Source organism: Cottoperca gobio, chromosome 22 (genome assembly GCF_900634415.1).
Source record: "Cottoperca gobio chromosome 22, fCotGob3.1, whole genome shotgun sequence".
In the NCBI taxonomy this organism is placed as follows: Eukaryota; Metazoa; Chordata; class Actinopteri; order Perciformes; family Bovichtidae; genus Cottoperca; species Cottoperca gobio.
The window spans coordinates 12,047,273-12,064,977 of NC_041376.1; the positions used below are offsets into that span (position 1 = coordinate 12,047,273).

A 17,705-nucleotide genomic window follows, 5' to 3' on the forward strand; every position below is an offset into this window, starting at 1 on the left:
GTACTTTCAACAATAACTCTCGGTTAACTAACTTGTTGTGACACATTTTGACCAAGTGTAAACTGGTTATTGGTCTTGCATTCAGTCTTGCAGTTTCCAAGAGTGATTAACATATACCCTCTCATAATATTGCATGTGCTTTGGATAAAAAACGGCTGCCAAATAACGTGCTCTAAGTTAACTCATGTGCGTAGTGTTAACGAATCATTGATTTTGTATAATGTAAACTAAGTTGTGTCAACAGAATTATGCAGACATCATTAAACTCTGGCGCTAACAGACAGCTTGACAGCTCAAAACACAGAGACATGCAGAGACGCTGTGTAGTGAGCGCCAATATTCATCAGAGGCAGCATGCGGTTATAAGAAATGAATACCAACATAGTGGTGAGAGTCATGGCATGAGCAACAGTGCCCAAGAGTTGCATAACAGCCCTTTTGTGTAGGCGTAATAGACTTTTTCTTTTCGTCTCAGGTCCTGACGGCCACACAGATGGACAATGAAATGAGGTTCCAATTTCCTGATAGGATTAGCCAAGGGGGAATCTGTCATCTTCATAGCCTGATAGAGGGGGGACTTGATCTGTGAAAGTGCATTTCCAGGTTTTTTTAAATGAAAAATATGCTCTGAAGGGAATAGGGCCCGGTGTCTGCCAGACTCATGCTGTCTAGATTATTCAGGCAGCTACCTGTCGATGACAAGTTTTCTTTCTGCACGTCAATATATTTTTTTCAAACTTTTGTTTTTGTCATGAATACTTTCACACAGAACCCAAATATTACGTGCTGAAAAAGCAACATCCTTTTTTCCGGAACAAGGCAGATTTTTCTGGGGGCAGCGTAGACCAGATCCACTTCTTCCAATCTTACCTTTCACAACAAAAGCATATACATTGTGTAACTGTTTACTGGGTATGAATAGTTCTGATTTACATTTAAGTTTAGATTTGTGTGTCTTTTATTCATCAGGCCCCCGATGTGTAGGCCTTACTACAAAAAAAATGAAAAGTTAGACGACAGTGATGAATTAGATGGTTTTGGAGGAAGGACCGATCGAGAGATCCATTTTTTTTTTAAAGTAGAATTTATTCAAACGTATCTTAACATACATAGTATTAATTTCAAAAGCTAAATAACCAGGAACTTTCATCATCAGTGCATGATTGGTGTGAAAAAGAGCATTTCCTGATTAGTTCTTAAAGCATGGCAGTCTTCAGAACCAGGCAGAGAAGCCGTGCTTTTCCTTCACCACCCATATGCTGTCAATCACCTTCCCATACTAGAACACACAGAAAAGTATTTGTTATGACTTCAGGCAATACTCTTTGACCTTCATATGTATCCTTTCACTTTTCTGTGCTTGTGTGCATGTCTTTTCCATGTGTGCTCACCTGGTCATCGGAGACCTGCTCCAAGTAAACGTGGCTCGCGTTGACCACTTGCATGCGGGTGTAGCCGTAGTCTGTGCTGCGGAAAGCGCTCCACTCTTTGGGGTTTGGATTGAACCTGTCCGTCTTCTCTCTGCAGCCCTGCAGAGGAATCAACAGTGATTAAACTAAATATGTGATATGTGTTAGTGATGATCCACATGCCTCAATGAGCTCTGTCCACAAAGCCCTGACATTTACAACTGTGGCTGAGCCTCGGTGTGAGTCTGGCCACATTTTGATATGCCGATGACTAATCCCTCTGTGGTTGGATGACGAAGCATGCCCTGCACAGCTCTCTACCACATCAAAAAACACTTAACCAGAGGAGCAGCTGGTACTAAACTCGTGTGGCATACCAACTGCTGCTGCACAGAGAGGACTGTGAACAATACATAACATTGTTTTTGTTTATGCTGCTCAATTTATGAACTGATCTGTGTTGGGAAACATTAAGAGCTATGCAGTGATGTGGAAGTACTTACGGCTGAGCCTGTGATGATGTGTACAGGAGCTTTTGGGTTCACATAAGGCTGCGATCTGCTCCCGTTGTACACCTAAATAGAAAAACACATCAAGTTTCTTTCACTGATCCAAAACAAAGACTATAGATGTAAGAATGTGGTGAATTAAGAATACAGGAGCTGACCTTGTCACCGTAGACGGGCCAAAGCCTCTCATATGTGTGCTCGTGTGCCCACAACTCCACATCCACTCCTGTGAAAGGCATTTGATGATAATCAGCAACCTTCCAAAGAAAAACTAACTGTCCAAACAGCTCAGTTAAACACTTTCTTTGTTTAATCTAATGTTTCTCAGACCCTCTGCTCATTTAATCTTGAGATTTCTTAGCAATCAACAAAAGCCTGAAAACAGAGCAACCATAACGTTCATAGTTCCACCGTGACTTAAACAATTAAATGCAACAAACAAAAGGTCTGAGAAATGTAATACAGGAAACACATTTGCAAGTGGGCTGTTGGGATGCCAGCCAGACCAGAGGCCTGCTATTAAAACAGAAAAAGAATGTTTGGATCGCTTTGCTCTCTGCAACTGTTGGGACATTAGTCTGTCTGAGCGTGCAAATTTGTGATCTTAAACACCCATTAGCGGCACACAGCTGGTTGTCAAATAGAGACCATACCGTAGCGGTAAAACAGATCCTCTAGACCAGGAGCTGGCAGTTTGGTGTCATTGAGTCCCAGTCTGACCTGAGATGAAACAAGAGAGGAATAATGTCAGCGTGAACCGGCGTTAGTTTCCGAAACACTACCTGCCACCTGAAACACTACCTGCCACCTGAAACACTACCTGACAGCATGCATGTGTCAGTCTCACTCCAAACAGTGCCAAGTGCTGAGGGAAGTAAGTCTAAGTGGAAACTATTTGGTACAAAATACAGTGATTATGACAGCATAGCTGCTTATGGGCTGCGATGTGGACTGGCCGGCCTGCAACATGTGCGACACGTCTGCTACCAGGGGTAATTAAAGTGCCTGGCAACACAGCAGAAAACAAATCTTACAAATACTTTTTAGATGATAAAATAAAACCTTTAACAATACAGATGTGCTGCTCTCTACAGAGAACACTGTGAAATAAACTTTGAGAGCTTTGTAGGCAATTAACTAAATGTTTTAGGGCAATGATATACTTTCGGTTGCTTGGCCAAATTAAATGAAAGGTTAGGAACCAAGTCGTATTACCAAAACGTTTATAATTATACTTTGCTAATAAAATGTCTGCCATCAGGAATGCAGCAAAGTCATTGAATGTTCACACTTGAGACTTAGTAGTGGTGCGAGTGGCACGGTGTGTTTATTAAAACCACAACAACCTACTTCGAAGAATAAAGTGGCGCATTGTTTTCACATTCAAATTCCTCCCTTTACTGTTAAACGTATTATCACTGTGCTTTTATTTAAACAACAGGCTAATACTCCAAGTTTATGTGTGTTTGATTGTTAATATTTTGTTAACCACAGAAATACTTATTTTGTTAAAAGGTTTTAACCCAGGCTGTTTCCGCAGAGGGAATTCAGAAGAGTCCAACTGAATTGAAAAAGATGTTAAATGCAACATTGTGTTTATCAAAACGACAACCTGCTACTAACATTAAAACGTTCTTTTCACTTTTAAATTCCTAGCTTCACTGTTTGGACATAGGAAATGGAAATGTCCTTTGGCACTTCCCCTTTTCATAAATCAAGGCCATCTAAAAAGGTTGATTGATTGAATATGCCTGATGTTGATGCTTCTTATAAAACTGCATGTCAGTGTGATTTAACACCAATATTCAACATGGTAGTGTGAAGAAATCAGAAGTTTAGTTTTAGTTACTGTGTACATTAGAAAAAGAGTTTACTTACATGGCAGTCGAAGTTGGTACAGTCGTCCTGGTCGTCGTCGGAGCAGTACATGGGTCTGTGTCCCATGGTGATGATCCACGGACGCACTGCTCGGTTCTCTGGCTTGTTGGCCTCCTAGGTTGGGAGAAGTGATTGGTGAAGAGACGCACATGTGAGCGTGTGTCTGATAAAGACGTGGGGATAAGAAGACATTTCCGTTTCAGTAGATTTTTTATGAATAAAGAAAGAATAGAAATACTATTACACTAGATCGTGGAAGTGTGGGAATCAAAGGGAGCACATCATCTACATAACTGCTGCGGTTATTACCTCCAAGTCTTTCTTCAGCCACTCGTACTGTTTGAAGAGGAGCTCCAGGCCGTATTCGAGGTAGAAATAAACCTCTGTGGAGAAGGAGATGATGTGCGCTGACCCCAGGTTCCAGCTGCGGACATACATCGTTAAAATGATACACAGCCACGACCCAGCAGAGGAAGCATGCAGAAAGTCAGTGCATAAGCAAAAACAGGCCTCACTCTAAACGCCAGATATGTGTGAAAAATACTTCCAAATCCAGGCAACGTTCTCGACTGACATTTTGCTGCCGAGTGCAGTGCCAGATCCACTTTAGTGAATTAACTCCCTGCTGTAACATGAGTGCTTACGTGTTCATCCTGCAGGGTTCATGGAAAAGCGTGTGTTCTGTACATGTGCGCTGTGTGTTGTGAACCTAACAGTTTCCAGTAGCAGTCGTGGGACTTCAGATTGCCTCCCCTTGTTCCTAACCGGCTCTGCGTTTAGGCCCAGGGATTGATCAGCGGGCAGCTGGCCTGTGGTCGAGAAAGGTATTATCTTACTGTCTGAGGGAAGGAGGTCTGTAGTGGGCTATGAGTCACCTAGTTAGATGTATAGCTCCTTTGTGTAGCCCCCTCGTCCCTGAGATAGGAGAGCGCTCCTCTGCTGCCAAATCCTCCTGGGCTGCCTCTTACAGCTCATTAATGCTGACTGAAATACAGTAGGTTTAGTAAACCTTCACATGGGGCCCGTGTTGGAAAATAAATGATTTTTCTTTCCGAGCTCTGTTTGTGCAGCGAGCCACTACTACAGACCAAAACTGCTTGTGGTTAAGTACCTCAAAGGGCCGACATATTCTTTTGTCTCTTACCTGTACCACAGGCTCTCAGTCTGGCCTGGCATGCTGAAGCGATTCCTGTAGTTTGAGAAGTTACTGTGGGCAAAAAAGATAAAGAAAAAGTTGGTTAGACGGACTGATCATATAATCTACGTTCTTTGAATATCTAAGATACGGCAATTAACACCACAGACTCCTGCTCTCTCTTGCTTTGTGGTGCCTACACAATACACTGAAGATAACTCTCAGCTTTGCTATGAAATATAATGCCAGTCATTCTTGAACTGCCTCGTTTTGGTGCAATTCTTTTGTTTCATGTCACTTTTCTTCCTTCATTTCAACCTGGCAGAAAGCTTGGGGTGGTACATCATTGGATAAAGGTGACCATCAAGCTATGGTGGTGACATCTGCTTCAAACTTTAAAAAAAGAAATATGAAGCTAGTTTTAGATATTCTGAGAAACCGTACATATTGCTGTCGCCAGGATATCAGTGGCTGCCTCTCCAAATTAGAGGCTGTAGAAAAACATGGACGTAGCTTTTGTGACCTCACCCTATAGGTCTCTGAGGGGAGGTTTTGAAGCTTAGCATCATGGTCAGATAATCAAAATTTGGGCAACGTGGGGGAGCCTGGATGGAGCCGAGAAGGGACAAGAAAGTAGGAGCCACCATGGCTGATCAAACTACACCTGTCAATCAAGAAAATAGGCCGCTAAATATACCCCTCTTAAAACCATGACGTCTTCTTTAAAGAACAGTATAATTTTAGATCCGGAGGAATCACGTCTTAAGGCACTTCCAGTGGTTTCAGGGCTGAGATGTGGTGGTTCCTGCTTGATCCAGATATAGTAGGATGCTTGCAGTTATCAATCGCTGCTACCACAATCACCACTACTAAATTCTAGACTCTTTGCACTGCACACAATCGTACACAGACATGTCCTTTAAGACAAGAAATAATCAAAAACAACATCCAGCACATCAAACCAGCGCTAATATTACAAATATTACAATGGGTGCACCATCTAAAAAAAGAAAAAGCTCCTTCATGGAAAGCTCTCCTCGACGCCAACCCGCCAGTCTCTTTTCAGTTTTTAATTTCCGCATGAAAGCAGGAGCCAATCTTCTCAACGGGCCATTAACTAAGCGAGGTGATGGGAATGATTGTTTTCTTATCTTACATAAGGGAGACTATTCTGGACTGCGCAGGGTTAGGGTGGGACAGTTCAGATCCCTGCACTGACTGGGTTAATGTGGGGTTAGGGGGAACTAGAGCGCAGCTGGGTCAGAGGTCAAAGGCCAGGAACAGCGACAGCGACACAAAAGGAAGATCACAGAGACCTTTACTGATGCTGAATAAATCGGAAAACTAATGCGACAGCGAGGTCAGGATTAAATGACCAGGACCAGTGTGATAATCCAGCAGATGCCCGTTTGTAATCAGTGATCTTTTAGCACGAAGAAGAATAACTTGGTATCTCTTTATGTCCATCTTGAAAACTTTGTTTATGTGAACCATACTATGTTTACCACAAATCAAGCAGCTAAAGTTTCATATTCTAGTCCTGATTGTGCGGAAAATATTTAAGACAAGCATCATAGCATTGAAAACAATGCATCAACTGAAATGTACAGTATATTCTAATCTAACAAGACAAGTAATGCAAAATAAAATAGAGTTAAAGAGTGAGTTCTGTTGCTGTGAAAATCAATTATGATCTGAAGTTCTCAGTTATGGCATTGAACCAGGAACAGTCATACGATGGGTTCACACTCCCACCTTGTGGCTGGGAAGTGTACCAGCAATCATGTGGAGGGTCAATTTTGTATTCAGTAAAAGCAATACACATACTCTCTAGGAATCCAAACAGAGCGATACAACTAAACACGCCCTCCGGAAACGATTAGCCTGTATAAATAAATTCACCTGTAGGCTTTAAAGTCTGGTTCTGTGGCTCAGTGAGGGAAAATCTGATAGAAATCTAATAAAATGACATTTGTCTCATTAATCGTAACGTGCGAGTCATCCTCTGTGACCCAAAGCACGCTCGTTTCCATGTGCGTTTGCTTTTCCATTAAAACAAGATCAAGATAAAAATCCGGTGGCTGTCAAAGTCAATGTGAACATCCTGACTCTTAAACTGACCCAACAAGACTTTCCCCCTCTTCATCAACTTTTCCCTTTCATCATCTGATGAGCTTAATCCAGGCAGTTAGAGAAACTAAAGGAACCAGTTGTAGTCTTCAGGAAGCATGTCACTATCTTCCATCAGAGGGCAACGTTTCAAACTGAGATGGTCGTTTCCTGTCCCTCCGACGGCCTGATGAACCACAGTGTGCGTGGTGAACAAAGACAGTCTTGATTGGGGCCTTAGCATCTTCAGTGTGTCCACTGTTCTCATCCTGCTGGAATGCTGAGTGAAAACGTTTGTGGTCAGCCATGTTTCAATTGCCTTTTTACCCATTATGTTTTTGAGGTTGGAAAGAGAGATGAATAGAGAAGTATAGTGAGAGAGAGCACATCAGACAGTGAGGAAGGAAAAGCAGGGGCCAGCTGCTGGGAATATTTGGATTCTTAACAATACCACAGAACAAAACACACATTTAGGTATAGAAGGAGGGAGAGGGGTTGCATTTCGGGTTATGTAATATAACAGCGAGCTGTTTCTTGATATTAGGTTCTTATGTCAGCATGCAGCGCCAAGAAAAAGAGACTACTGTTCGCAGCTCCTTAATAAAGACCAGACAGTAGTCGCATTACACAGCGCAGGGCCAGGCGAGGACCGTCAGTATAGCAGCAAGTAAATATTATGGTGCAAGATCAGTCACCTCTAAACGTTTCAATATGGATAAACACACACAACTGACTCCAGCAGATGTGCTTGGAATTTATGAATACATTAGCTGCTTGAAATGATGCTGCTGGAAGGTATCGCTCTCTTTATTTTTTACACGTCTTCAACAAAACAACATTGAAGTGAACTCAATGTTGTTTTGTTTATGGCTGACAATTCCTCGACAGTGGTGCATTTTTGTTCCATATTATTCAAACCACCCTGATAGATTATTTGCATTGCGGGGAAATAATAACAAAGTTAAAAGGGACAAAGATGCAATATGAATGTCAGAATATCAATGTACAACAAGGCTGCTACAACTAGTTTGCACATTATTTTCTTACTTAAAGTGGCAATAGACAAGTTATTTTGCTTTACCTTATCATTATGAAGTAAATACTGATTGCATAAAGTAATGGCTATAGAATAGTGACACCATCAGCGTTCAGATTGGTTCTCCCGTTACCAAAGGGTGTATATGTAAGTTGTTTGCAGTTACTGTCCCCAGTAGAGGAAATAGCGGATGGTGGAACAACCAAGTGAACTCTGGGAATCAAAATGCGTCACTGAGTCCTGTGTTGTTGGTATTAGTCTTCTCTGAGGAAAACGGAAAGCGATCGGGTTGTCTTTGCGACGGCGGCGCCAAAAGTAATCCCACTTGGAAACGATGGGGGCGTTGAAAAGTTGTCTGTTTCCCCTTTAACCTAGGAAAGATTTTATTTATAAAATGTCATGAAATACTGAAAAATGTCAACCACAATTTACCAGATTCAAAACTCAAATTGCATTTTCTGTCTGGCTATCAGTCCAAAACTGAAAGATATTCATTTTACTATCATGTAACACAACAAAAAGCATCAAATCCTCACATTCCAGCAGCTGGAACTAACATATGTTTAGTATTCCTTCTTACAAAACGCAGATTATCAACAATTATTATTAAAAATAATTGTAGAATTTAAATTCTTACATTTTTCTGATCAATAAATAGACTACTGGTTTCAACTCTAAATTAGTTGGTTTTTTTCCACACTTGAGTTGCTGCGTTGTTCCTTTCTCAATGTCCCAGACAATGAATGTGAACACCGCGTTCAGTGAATATGAGTCGTCAATACGCACACAGAGTTCCCTCTGGGAACAGAAAAACATATAGTGAGCTGATGATTCCCAGTCAGATAAATGTTTGTTCTGGAGCGTGTTGCCTTGTTGATGTTGGTGGTTCCCGACGCGGCTCCAGCCTTTAGAGACCAAAATAGCTCCCATCTGTTCAGATGGTACAGTGACGAGGTTTCAGACCAAAGTGTGTTCTTTTTAGTGGAACACACACTGACACACACACACACTGACACACACACACACTGACACACACACACACACGTTCTGAATACAATTTGTCATGAGGTGTCTGGCAAGGCTCTCAACATTATGGATGTACTGCTATTTTTGCCCAAAACCCATTAATCATACTTTTGCCCCTAAGCAGAATGTGGCATAAAATGTCAACAAAAAGGAAAACATCAGCTAATCGAAAGCAGAAGACGGAGCGGAACGAGTCAGACAGCTTCCACATTGTATCACTGACTGAATTTCTCTTAAATGTGGTTATATGAGTCACTTCTCCTTAGGAAGCGTATAACCTGCAGTAGATGCTGATCGGCATGGCCCCAGTTAGGGGAACAGACAGTTTCCAGAGTGCAAGCACGGAAGCTAAGCAAGTTACTGCTGTGGACGGGAGGAAGCAAAATATATTTTAGCCTACTAAAAAATGTTTTATATGTTTAAATGTATGATGTATTAAGAATATTTTCCCCGCTTTACCTTGCCGTGAGACACAGCTCTCTGATGGGGAACCGAGGCTGAATCTAGGCTCTCTTAAAAGCCACAAGACTGCATCAACGAAAACAGTAATTTTACATTACCTGACGGCAAGGTAAAGCGTACATTTAAAACAGATATTGTTTTTAAGTGGCTAAAATGAGTTTTGCTGCTGCCCCCGTCCACAGCAGTACATAGTAACTTAGCTCCTGTGCAGTTACTACTGTCTGCTTCTCCAAACTGGGGGCGTGCCGACTGCCATTTACTGTAAATAATACACAGACTACTGATAGGTACCTCATACAACCCCACTTCAACAATCCAAACTATTCCTTTAAGAAACAATTATTCCATAAATGTCACTCAAAAATAAATTAACTTCCACCTACTATGTTGATTCGTGGTTGCCTGGACAGGTCATGTAGGGCACATAGGCTGCTATGGACTGGATCTGCCTCATGAACTCATCTCCGATCCTGGCATTGTCCTAGAACAGTGACGTTCAGCCATTAATATATTGCGGCAAACATTTTTGCCACGAGACAACAATGTTTCATTCTTCTTCAATCAGTGCTCATTCAAATTAGTGTGAACTACGTAAGTCCGATTTCCAGACAGCATCAGGAATGTATGGCCTACCAAACAAACCTCGCTTAGATATGCTAACGCAGCTTTTAAAAGCACACTGCGGTTCATGGCTATAATGATGGCTTTCACCTGCCACAATCATTAATGACTTTTCAGACTAAATTCACTTTCTGTGCTTTTCTATTTATAATATCAGGGAAGCCACAGAATGTACTTGCACATTCCAGATACAAAAACACAGCTTGGATGAATTATGAGTTCTTAATGTTTGCCGTAGTCTGCTGATTGCATTTAGCATTTCTCCATATTTGGAAGAAAAAGGGCAGGAATGATGCAGGAACTCATTTCAGGAAAAATAACATCAGCATCCAAGACAAGGTTATGCTAAATATTGGTTGGGAGGTTTTCAGATGAGCAAACATGTTATTGAGATTTAAGATTTGGGGTTTTGAATGGCCCTTATTTTATTCAAGAAATACTTGGGGCGACTTGACCCTGACTCTCGTCTTTCACCGCTGGCTTACGGCATTTCACAGTAATGCTAATCATAAGCTGTGTGTCTGAACCGCAGCTGAGAGCCGTAATATGCACTGATAATAAATAGTGGTGAGTCTTGGGACGGAGGCAGTGGAGAACGGTGAAGTGGCTTATCTCATCTGTCACTGAGGAATTAGTGGAATATCTGAGTGGCTTTAAGAATATACCCTATTGATGAAAGACATTCGCTGTCAGTGACCTTAACTGGGCACAAATGTGATAAGAGTTCATCATATTAAAAAGTTAAATACCTCATGCATATCGTAGGCAAAGTCCCCTGTAACACAAAACAAAACTCTACAGATGAGAAATAATCTTTAAGTGTTTTTAAGGTTGTTACTTTCCAAAAGTAAAAAGGTAACAGAAATATGTATATCTGTGGTGCACTGTGCCAAAATAGTGTTTCCCCAAAAATGGGTCTTTACTCCTTTGTTATAGGATAATGCACTTAAAGTAATAATTGGTTAATGCCCTTAATCGAGTTAGATGAGATTGATTCCAGTGTCATGTCTGTACACTAAATATTAAGCTAAAGCAGTTTGATTAGCTTAGCATAAAGACAGGAAACAGGTAGCCTGGCTCTGTATGAAGGTAATTAAATCTGCCTACCACTCACTATAAATGTGTTATATCTAGTTTGTTTAATCCATACAGAAAATGGGATATATAAATGACAACTTGTGATTTTACGGGGAGATATACGCTGGAACTTGTGAGCTTTAGAGATGGCAGCTTTTTGTTTTTATGCTAAATTAAGTTTATCGCATAAATCGAGACATGACACATTTTGGCACAACACAGACCACTTTTCTGTTTCTACTCACTATTCTATTCACATTTTCAACTGTGAAGTGATTAAGTAAGCAAGTGACCGGCATCCAACACAAATTGTGTTAAAACGTAGCATGCAAATGACAAATGGGTATTATTATAATGATTACGGTCATCATGATATATTACCTCTTCATGAGACATTTCTGTTGGAATGACTCAGCTAGCTTACTGGATTTGATTTATGTTAATACAATCTGTTGAAAGCTGTGTGAGGTATCTGTGGATGACTGAAGCCTCAGAGAACAGCTGATAAAACTTAATGTCTCTTTGCAGCTTTCACATTGCAAAAAGTTGTAATACTTTTAACAGTGTGGTGCTTACCGACGTGAAGGATGACATCGTACATGCCAAGCTGTGTCTCCTTTTGCAGTCGAGCCAGAGACTGAGGGTTCTCATTGCCCAGGTCACCATACACAGCAAACCTGGGACTGAAGCTAGTGCTGTCATTCAGAGCAGTGAAGGAGAACACGTCGCTCCAGCCCTCATCACTCCCACAGTGGTAGACTGAAAGTACACAAGAGGAGAAAAACTCTTATGTAAACTCTTACAAGTATGTTATTAGAAAAGGTCATTAATATTAAAGCTCCACTCACCATAAGTAGCAGCAGGTTTGAGGTCTTTGAGAGTGACTCTGTGGATATACATCTTCCTCTTCTCCTCTCCTGAGTCCACAAACAAAGTACTGTCACCTTTGGCGCATATGTCAAAGAGCCGACCTCCCAGAAGTCCGTACTCCACCTTGCTCTCCGTCTCATTGAAGGTGGTCCAGGTCATTACCATAGAACCTGGCATTCCTGGAATGAAAAGCCCAATCATTGGAATCGTGATGTAGATTGATCCGACATAACAACTGAATTCCCTTACTGATGCATCTATAAAAGCCAAGAGATGCTTATGAAAAGGCTGACTTTGCACAAGAGTGGCGCTTTTGATCTTCCCGCTGGCGAGATATTACCATCAGAAAGCTGAGATAAGCGGATGACTGGCCAGGTACTCATTTCATCAAGACATCGACGCATTTAATGACTACCACGTTTCACCTTCATGGGGAATGATCGAAAGAGCATTTATGCTGCACAGACTGTGTACACCAAGGGTAACATCAGCTATATGTATGGAAGTTGAGGCAATCATTTGGTGGCTTTAACCTAAATGACTTACAGAGAGTACACAGGTAATAAATATTAAAGTTTCAAAAAGGCCTTCAGCCATTAAAGGAATACTTCACCGCCAAAATGATCATTTGTATATGAATTACTGACCCTGTGTTACCTTGAATGTGTGAAGAAAACTTAGATTTTCTGCGTGTAACAAAAGCAAAACTATATCCAAACATCGGTTTACAAAATGTCGCACACTCCTGCAGTATAATCCAAGTCTCAGTTGTGTGCTCACTACTTCCCAAAAACAGGCTTTTGCTAAAACCTTACGATTTACAACACTTCTGCAAAAACAGTGCTCGTAAGGACAATTACTAGTCAAATGTACCAGTGCTTTCAGTTGTTATATTATTGAATGATTTGTACAAAACATCTGTAAATCTGCAATCCATTTGACCTTGATACTGGTTTGTATTACTAAGCAGAAAATGGTATCCCTAAATGAAAACACATGATGAGGCAGATGGAAATAGTTCAAACACTAACCTGGATAGGAGAGGTGCACCTGCTCTGGCTCGGTCCAAATGGGAGGAACACCAAACACCAACAGGGGTGCGAGGCTCAACCAGGCACAAGCAACATGAACAGACTCCATTTTAACACTGGACAGCAGGAGCAACAGTCTGGTTAAAGAAGCAACACACACCCAGAAAATAAAATAATCTTATCACTGCAATCACATGATGTTAAAAGCTTTCATGTCATCACGTGACAGTGAGCCTACTGATGTAAAACCAAGTGGATCAATGTGTCTGTGTCTGTTTTGAAATGATGCTGAATCCCAATGTTGAAACTGCAGAACCAAAACCACATAGTCAGCCGAACAGCACGGAAATAGATGATGTGACAATTAAAGCAGCTGATGTTGTTTTTCATTGTGCATTCAGGGAAGTCAAAGTTAGCTCAAGTACAGAAGAGATTAGCTCACACAAGCCACAACTTGCCCCAGATCAATAAAGTGCTACGGCAAACAGCTGATATGCTTCACTGATCTGAGTAAAGGCACCGTCAGGGTCAAAAGGGAAGTTTGATTTGAGACAAAGCACCACACCAGTTGATCTTATACATCAGTTATGTTAACTGGCTCTTCAGTTTAATGTGTCTTTCAGTGCGATTCGCTGCTTTAACGAAATGTTTTGCTTGTTTGCACCATTGATATCTCAATAGTCGCTAGAGGGTGCACACTGCACAACCTGCATTATGAATAGGACGCTTTATTCTCTGGTGCTGGGCGGCATTAGCAGTTGAATTTGGATGTCAGTTAACAGTTAGTTGGCAGTCGCCTGAAAGAATCAAAGGAAAGGTTTAATTATATTGTCTCTGCTGAGGAATGGAAAACAAGGTGAGTACAGCATTTAGGATAAGTTGTTTGTTTCACGTTAACGCAGTTATGGGTTGCTTTGAAGGTTATGAAATGTTTCATAGCCCACTGGTTGTAACGGTAAACCGTGCTAAGCTGTCTATTTAGCTAATTAAGCAGTTAGCTGGCAAATTATTACCAGTTACTAACTAGCGTTACGTTAAGTTAACGCTACGTCTGTTTCGTACCAAAAAAAAGCTTTTTATTTTGTATATGAACAACACGTACAGTTTAAAGATACTGAATAAGCCTCCCCACAATCTCAAACACTGTCTGACCCAAAAACGTTATCTAAATATTAAATAAAGTAACTAAAAACACTCACCTCACAACGAGCTGTTTGGCCCGGGAGCATTTCCGGTCTACGTCACTGCAAATAATTACAACAATGCCCACTTGGATTGTGGGAAATAGTGTTTAGATATGTTTAGCCTGGAAAACTGGAGAATGAAAACTTTTTCATTTTTTTAACAACTAAAGACGTAAAAAATGTTTAATATGTATGCTGTGAATAAGAGATTTAGATACATAAACCATACTGTGATTATCTTATTTAAGATTTGGAAGGATGAAACCCTCTTTGTAATGGTCACACATGCAGAGCACACAGCACACACAGTGAAATTTGTTCTCTGCTTTTAACCCATCCTAGTACCAGGAGTCTAGTACTAGGAGCAGTGGGTAGCTCATAGGACAGCGCCCGGGGTGCAATGGGAGTGAGGATGTCCAGTGCCTTGCTCAAGGGCACCACGGCAGGGCAGGAGGTGAACTGGGACCTCTCCAAGTAGCAGTCACACTCCATTTTTTAGGTCTGGTCGGTGACTTGTACCAGCAACCCTACGGCTCACAGTCCAAGCCCCTACTGACTGAGCCACTGCCGGACATTGTGTTGACCTGACCACAGTGATAATCTGACTGTGTGAGCTTGTATTTATTTAATTAGTCATAACAATTTATTGTAACAGCTTAAAAGGGGCTTGTCTTTCTTTAGATCTAATGGACTCCAACAGTGAAGACGGAGAGTACCCAAATCTTGAACATGCTGTACAACAGGATGCATCCCAATACAGAGTGACCTATCCTCATGGGAGAAACACAACCGATGTGAGCTGGGTGACACATTATAATACACAAATGTATCTCTGTATGCTTGTCCTCTTGTGCTTTTTATAAATGTGTTATTCAGCAGCATGCAAAATGTATTTTTACATGCAGGTGGATTACGATAAAAATGAAGAGTTCAACAAAAAGAGGTAGGTCTTTGCATGTGTTTTGGTTACATTACAGCAAATGCATGATGTGATTTGGTTTTCAACAGAATTAACATTTCACCATACCCAGGTTTCCAGTAAGTCGCTCTGGCAACAACCCGGGCAGAGTGAAGCGGGTAGTGTCATGTAAGAGGAAGACCCATCATCTGACGGTGACTCGGAGGAAGCAGCTCGGGACTGGGAAGAGTTATGATGCTGCAAACAAGGAGAATGAGATAGACTGCATGCAGGACGAACAACAGGAGATATTTGACATGGACCCTTGGGAGTTCCCACTAAATGTCAAAAACAACCACAAGACTGGTACAACTGGGTCTGAACAAGCCGACTACAGTCCACTCACTGAGGTTCAGAAATACTATCGTAGCACAGACTATATTTCTGTCTCTTGTGTTGTGTTTTCTTTTTTTTTTTACTAATATGCAGATAAAACCATCTGAAGCTAACAATGTTTTTCAGCTCACAAGGGATCATAGCACAATGACTGACGTGCTCTTTGGAAGAAATCTGAGACTGAAAGTATCTTTAACATTGTGGCAGAGAAATGTTGGAGAGCTGTTGACATATTTCCTGAGGTACGTAGTGTAAAGTCTGTTTCATAAATGTACCACACAGTATTTCTCTTAGAATTTCAAAAGAGTTTTTTACATCACTGTTTTTGTACAGAATACAAGACATTGGTGTGTTCGTTGACTTTCTTCCACTGATAAGCAAAAGGTGAGTGACTTGAAATTTGCAACATTCTGAGCATCTCTGCCTAGAAGTTGAGTTAATATTTAATTTTCTCTGCAGCATTGAGGAGGATTCCCAGAGGGTCACCATTGGCTGTTGTGTTGACCTCTTTCCTTTGGTTAAGAAAGTCCTCAAACGTCCATATGAAGAGTGAGTATTCCTGCTGCAATGAAGTGTATTGTTTTTGCACTGCAATTGAATTATGACAGAATGAAATGCATTATGCACATAGAGGAACAGGACAGTATGTGGAAGAATAATAAATACTAATACATTAAGATTGTCTTTTATTCTCACAGGTATCTTATAGTTGGTTTAAAGTGGATAAATTCAGTTTTGAAAAACTGGTGGGAAGAGCTAAGAACAAGTGGCTATAGTGGATCAACAAAACTTCTGTTTGATAAGTAAGTGTTGTTCTATGAGCTGTATGATACTTCAGATGGATAAATACTGTATATATTCAATTAAAGTTTTGTCAAAGCAGATAAAAAAACATTAGAACACAGTACACCAAATAACATATATAAATTCATACAGCATCACTTAATACAAGCAAGAATGTGCCACTATTACTGAATACACAGCCATTGTAGTAAAGTATTTATTAAAACTTTGTTACAGAAATTTCCAGGCCTTTAACCAGCAGTTGTTGGAGTTATGGTTTCAGGAACCTTTACTGAAATCTGTTCCAGGAACAGCTGGAGACATGGCAAAGGTCAGTGCTGCATGTATGAATAAATCATTACCACTTTGAATGTTCTGATTCAAAACAAGTCTTAGACTTACATCTTTATCTTTCTCCCTTAGGTCATTGACTCCTTCCTGTCTCAACTTACCTGACGGCAACAAAGAAACAGATAACGGATCTTCCTCTGGTGGTAGCCTCCCAAAGAAAACAAAGAATCCTTTGTAGAATCATTAGATTGGAGCAGCTGTTGTTTCCACAGAAAAAGTACCTTCTAGCTTGTACTGTACCTGTCCTGAGGGGATATCTGTAGAGTTTGATGTATTTATTGGCTACCAGATGAACTTGCACACTTCAAACACTGAGACTGTGCAATAGAAATTGTAGCAAATTTGACTTGATTGTCTTTTCATTGACCAAGTGGGATGCTGTAATTATGAGCAACGAGAGGATCATTGTGCAGGTTCAGTTATATCACAGAACTTTGGATTCTTTCATGAATGTAAAAATGTTTCATTGATATGTTGTTTGTGTCTATTATCTTTGACTGTACCTTTTTGATAATGAATAAAAAGTGTATTTTCAATTTAAAGGTTGGTATTGAAATTAATATTTATTATGAGTGACACAAAGTCTGTAATCGCCTTCTTCTGTGGGAGAAGACGGCACCGACATGTTTCCACTTTATTAAGGCAAAGACAAAGCACACTTCTGCAGAACTGTACGTGCTGCCCTTTAACAACACTGTTCTTTTACGTCACGTTAAAGCACAGTTGGAAAAATAAACTCCCAGATCACCAGCAACACATTTCAGTCTCATCTGGACTTCAGCCTCATTCCCTCTTGAAGTGATTTAAGTAAGGCTGAGTTATGAGTTTACATAACTCATATCTCTCCATGTACATGTGGGTTTATCTCACTTGACACAGATAAGTGGAGGGTTGGTGTCTGTCATTGTGATGTGAACATGAGACTGAAGT

At 40.7% G+C, this 17,705-nt stretch overlaps 2 protein-coding genes across 4 annotated transcripts; one reads left to right on the forward strand and one right to left on the reverse strand.

The window, feature by feature from the left end:
- Positions 1-1,065: 1,065 nt before the first annotated feature.
- Positions 1,066-14,483, reverse strand: acp7 (acid phosphatase 7, tartrate resistant (putative)). Of its 2 annotated transcripts, none has more exons than XM_029461135.1 (14): positions 14,363-14,483; positions 13,164-13,300; positions 12,111-12,311; positions 11,839-12,021; positions 10,935-10,960; positions 9,948-10,045; positions 4,941-5,003; positions 4,106-4,220; positions 3,797-3,910; positions 2,572-2,638; positions 2,077-2,144; positions 1,913-1,984; positions 1,392-1,529; positions 1,066-1,279 (listed from the first exon to the last, which is right to left on the reverse strand). In XM_029461135.1, the coding sequence occupies exons 2-14, from the start codon at positions 13,270-13,272 to the stop codon at positions 1,214-1,216; spliced, it is 1,320 nt and encodes a 439-aa protein (XP_029316995.1). In that variant the 5' UTR covers positions 13,273-13,300; positions 14,363-14,483; the 3' UTR covers positions 1,066-1,213. The 2 variants fall into 2 exon arrangements, with proteins under 2 accessions (XP_029316995.1, XP_029316996.1); XM_029461136.1 differs by having other exon boundaries at positions 13,164-13,279; positions 14,363-14,412.
- Positions 13,627-17,317, forward strand: LOC115027662 (KATNB1-like protein 1). 2 transcript variants are annotated; one of them, XM_029461138.1, is made up of 10 exons: positions 13,627-14,019; positions 15,029-15,141; positions 15,253-15,290; positions 15,379-15,655; positions 15,768-15,883; positions 15,975-16,025; positions 16,101-16,190; positions 16,340-16,444; positions 16,662-16,755; positions 16,848-17,317. In XM_029461138.1, the coding sequence occupies exons 2-10, from the start codon at positions 15,034-15,036 to the stop codon at positions 16,878-16,880; spliced, it is 912 nt and encodes a 303-aa protein (XP_029316998.1). In that variant the 5' UTR covers positions 13,627-14,019; positions 15,029-15,033; the 3' UTR covers positions 16,881-17,317. The 2 variants fall into 2 exon arrangements, with proteins under 2 accessions (XP_029316998.1, XP_029316999.1); XM_029461139.1 differs by lacking the exon at positions 13,627-14,019 and having other exon boundaries at positions 14,818-15,141.
- The last annotated feature ends 388 nt before the right edge of the window (positions 17,318-17,705 follow it).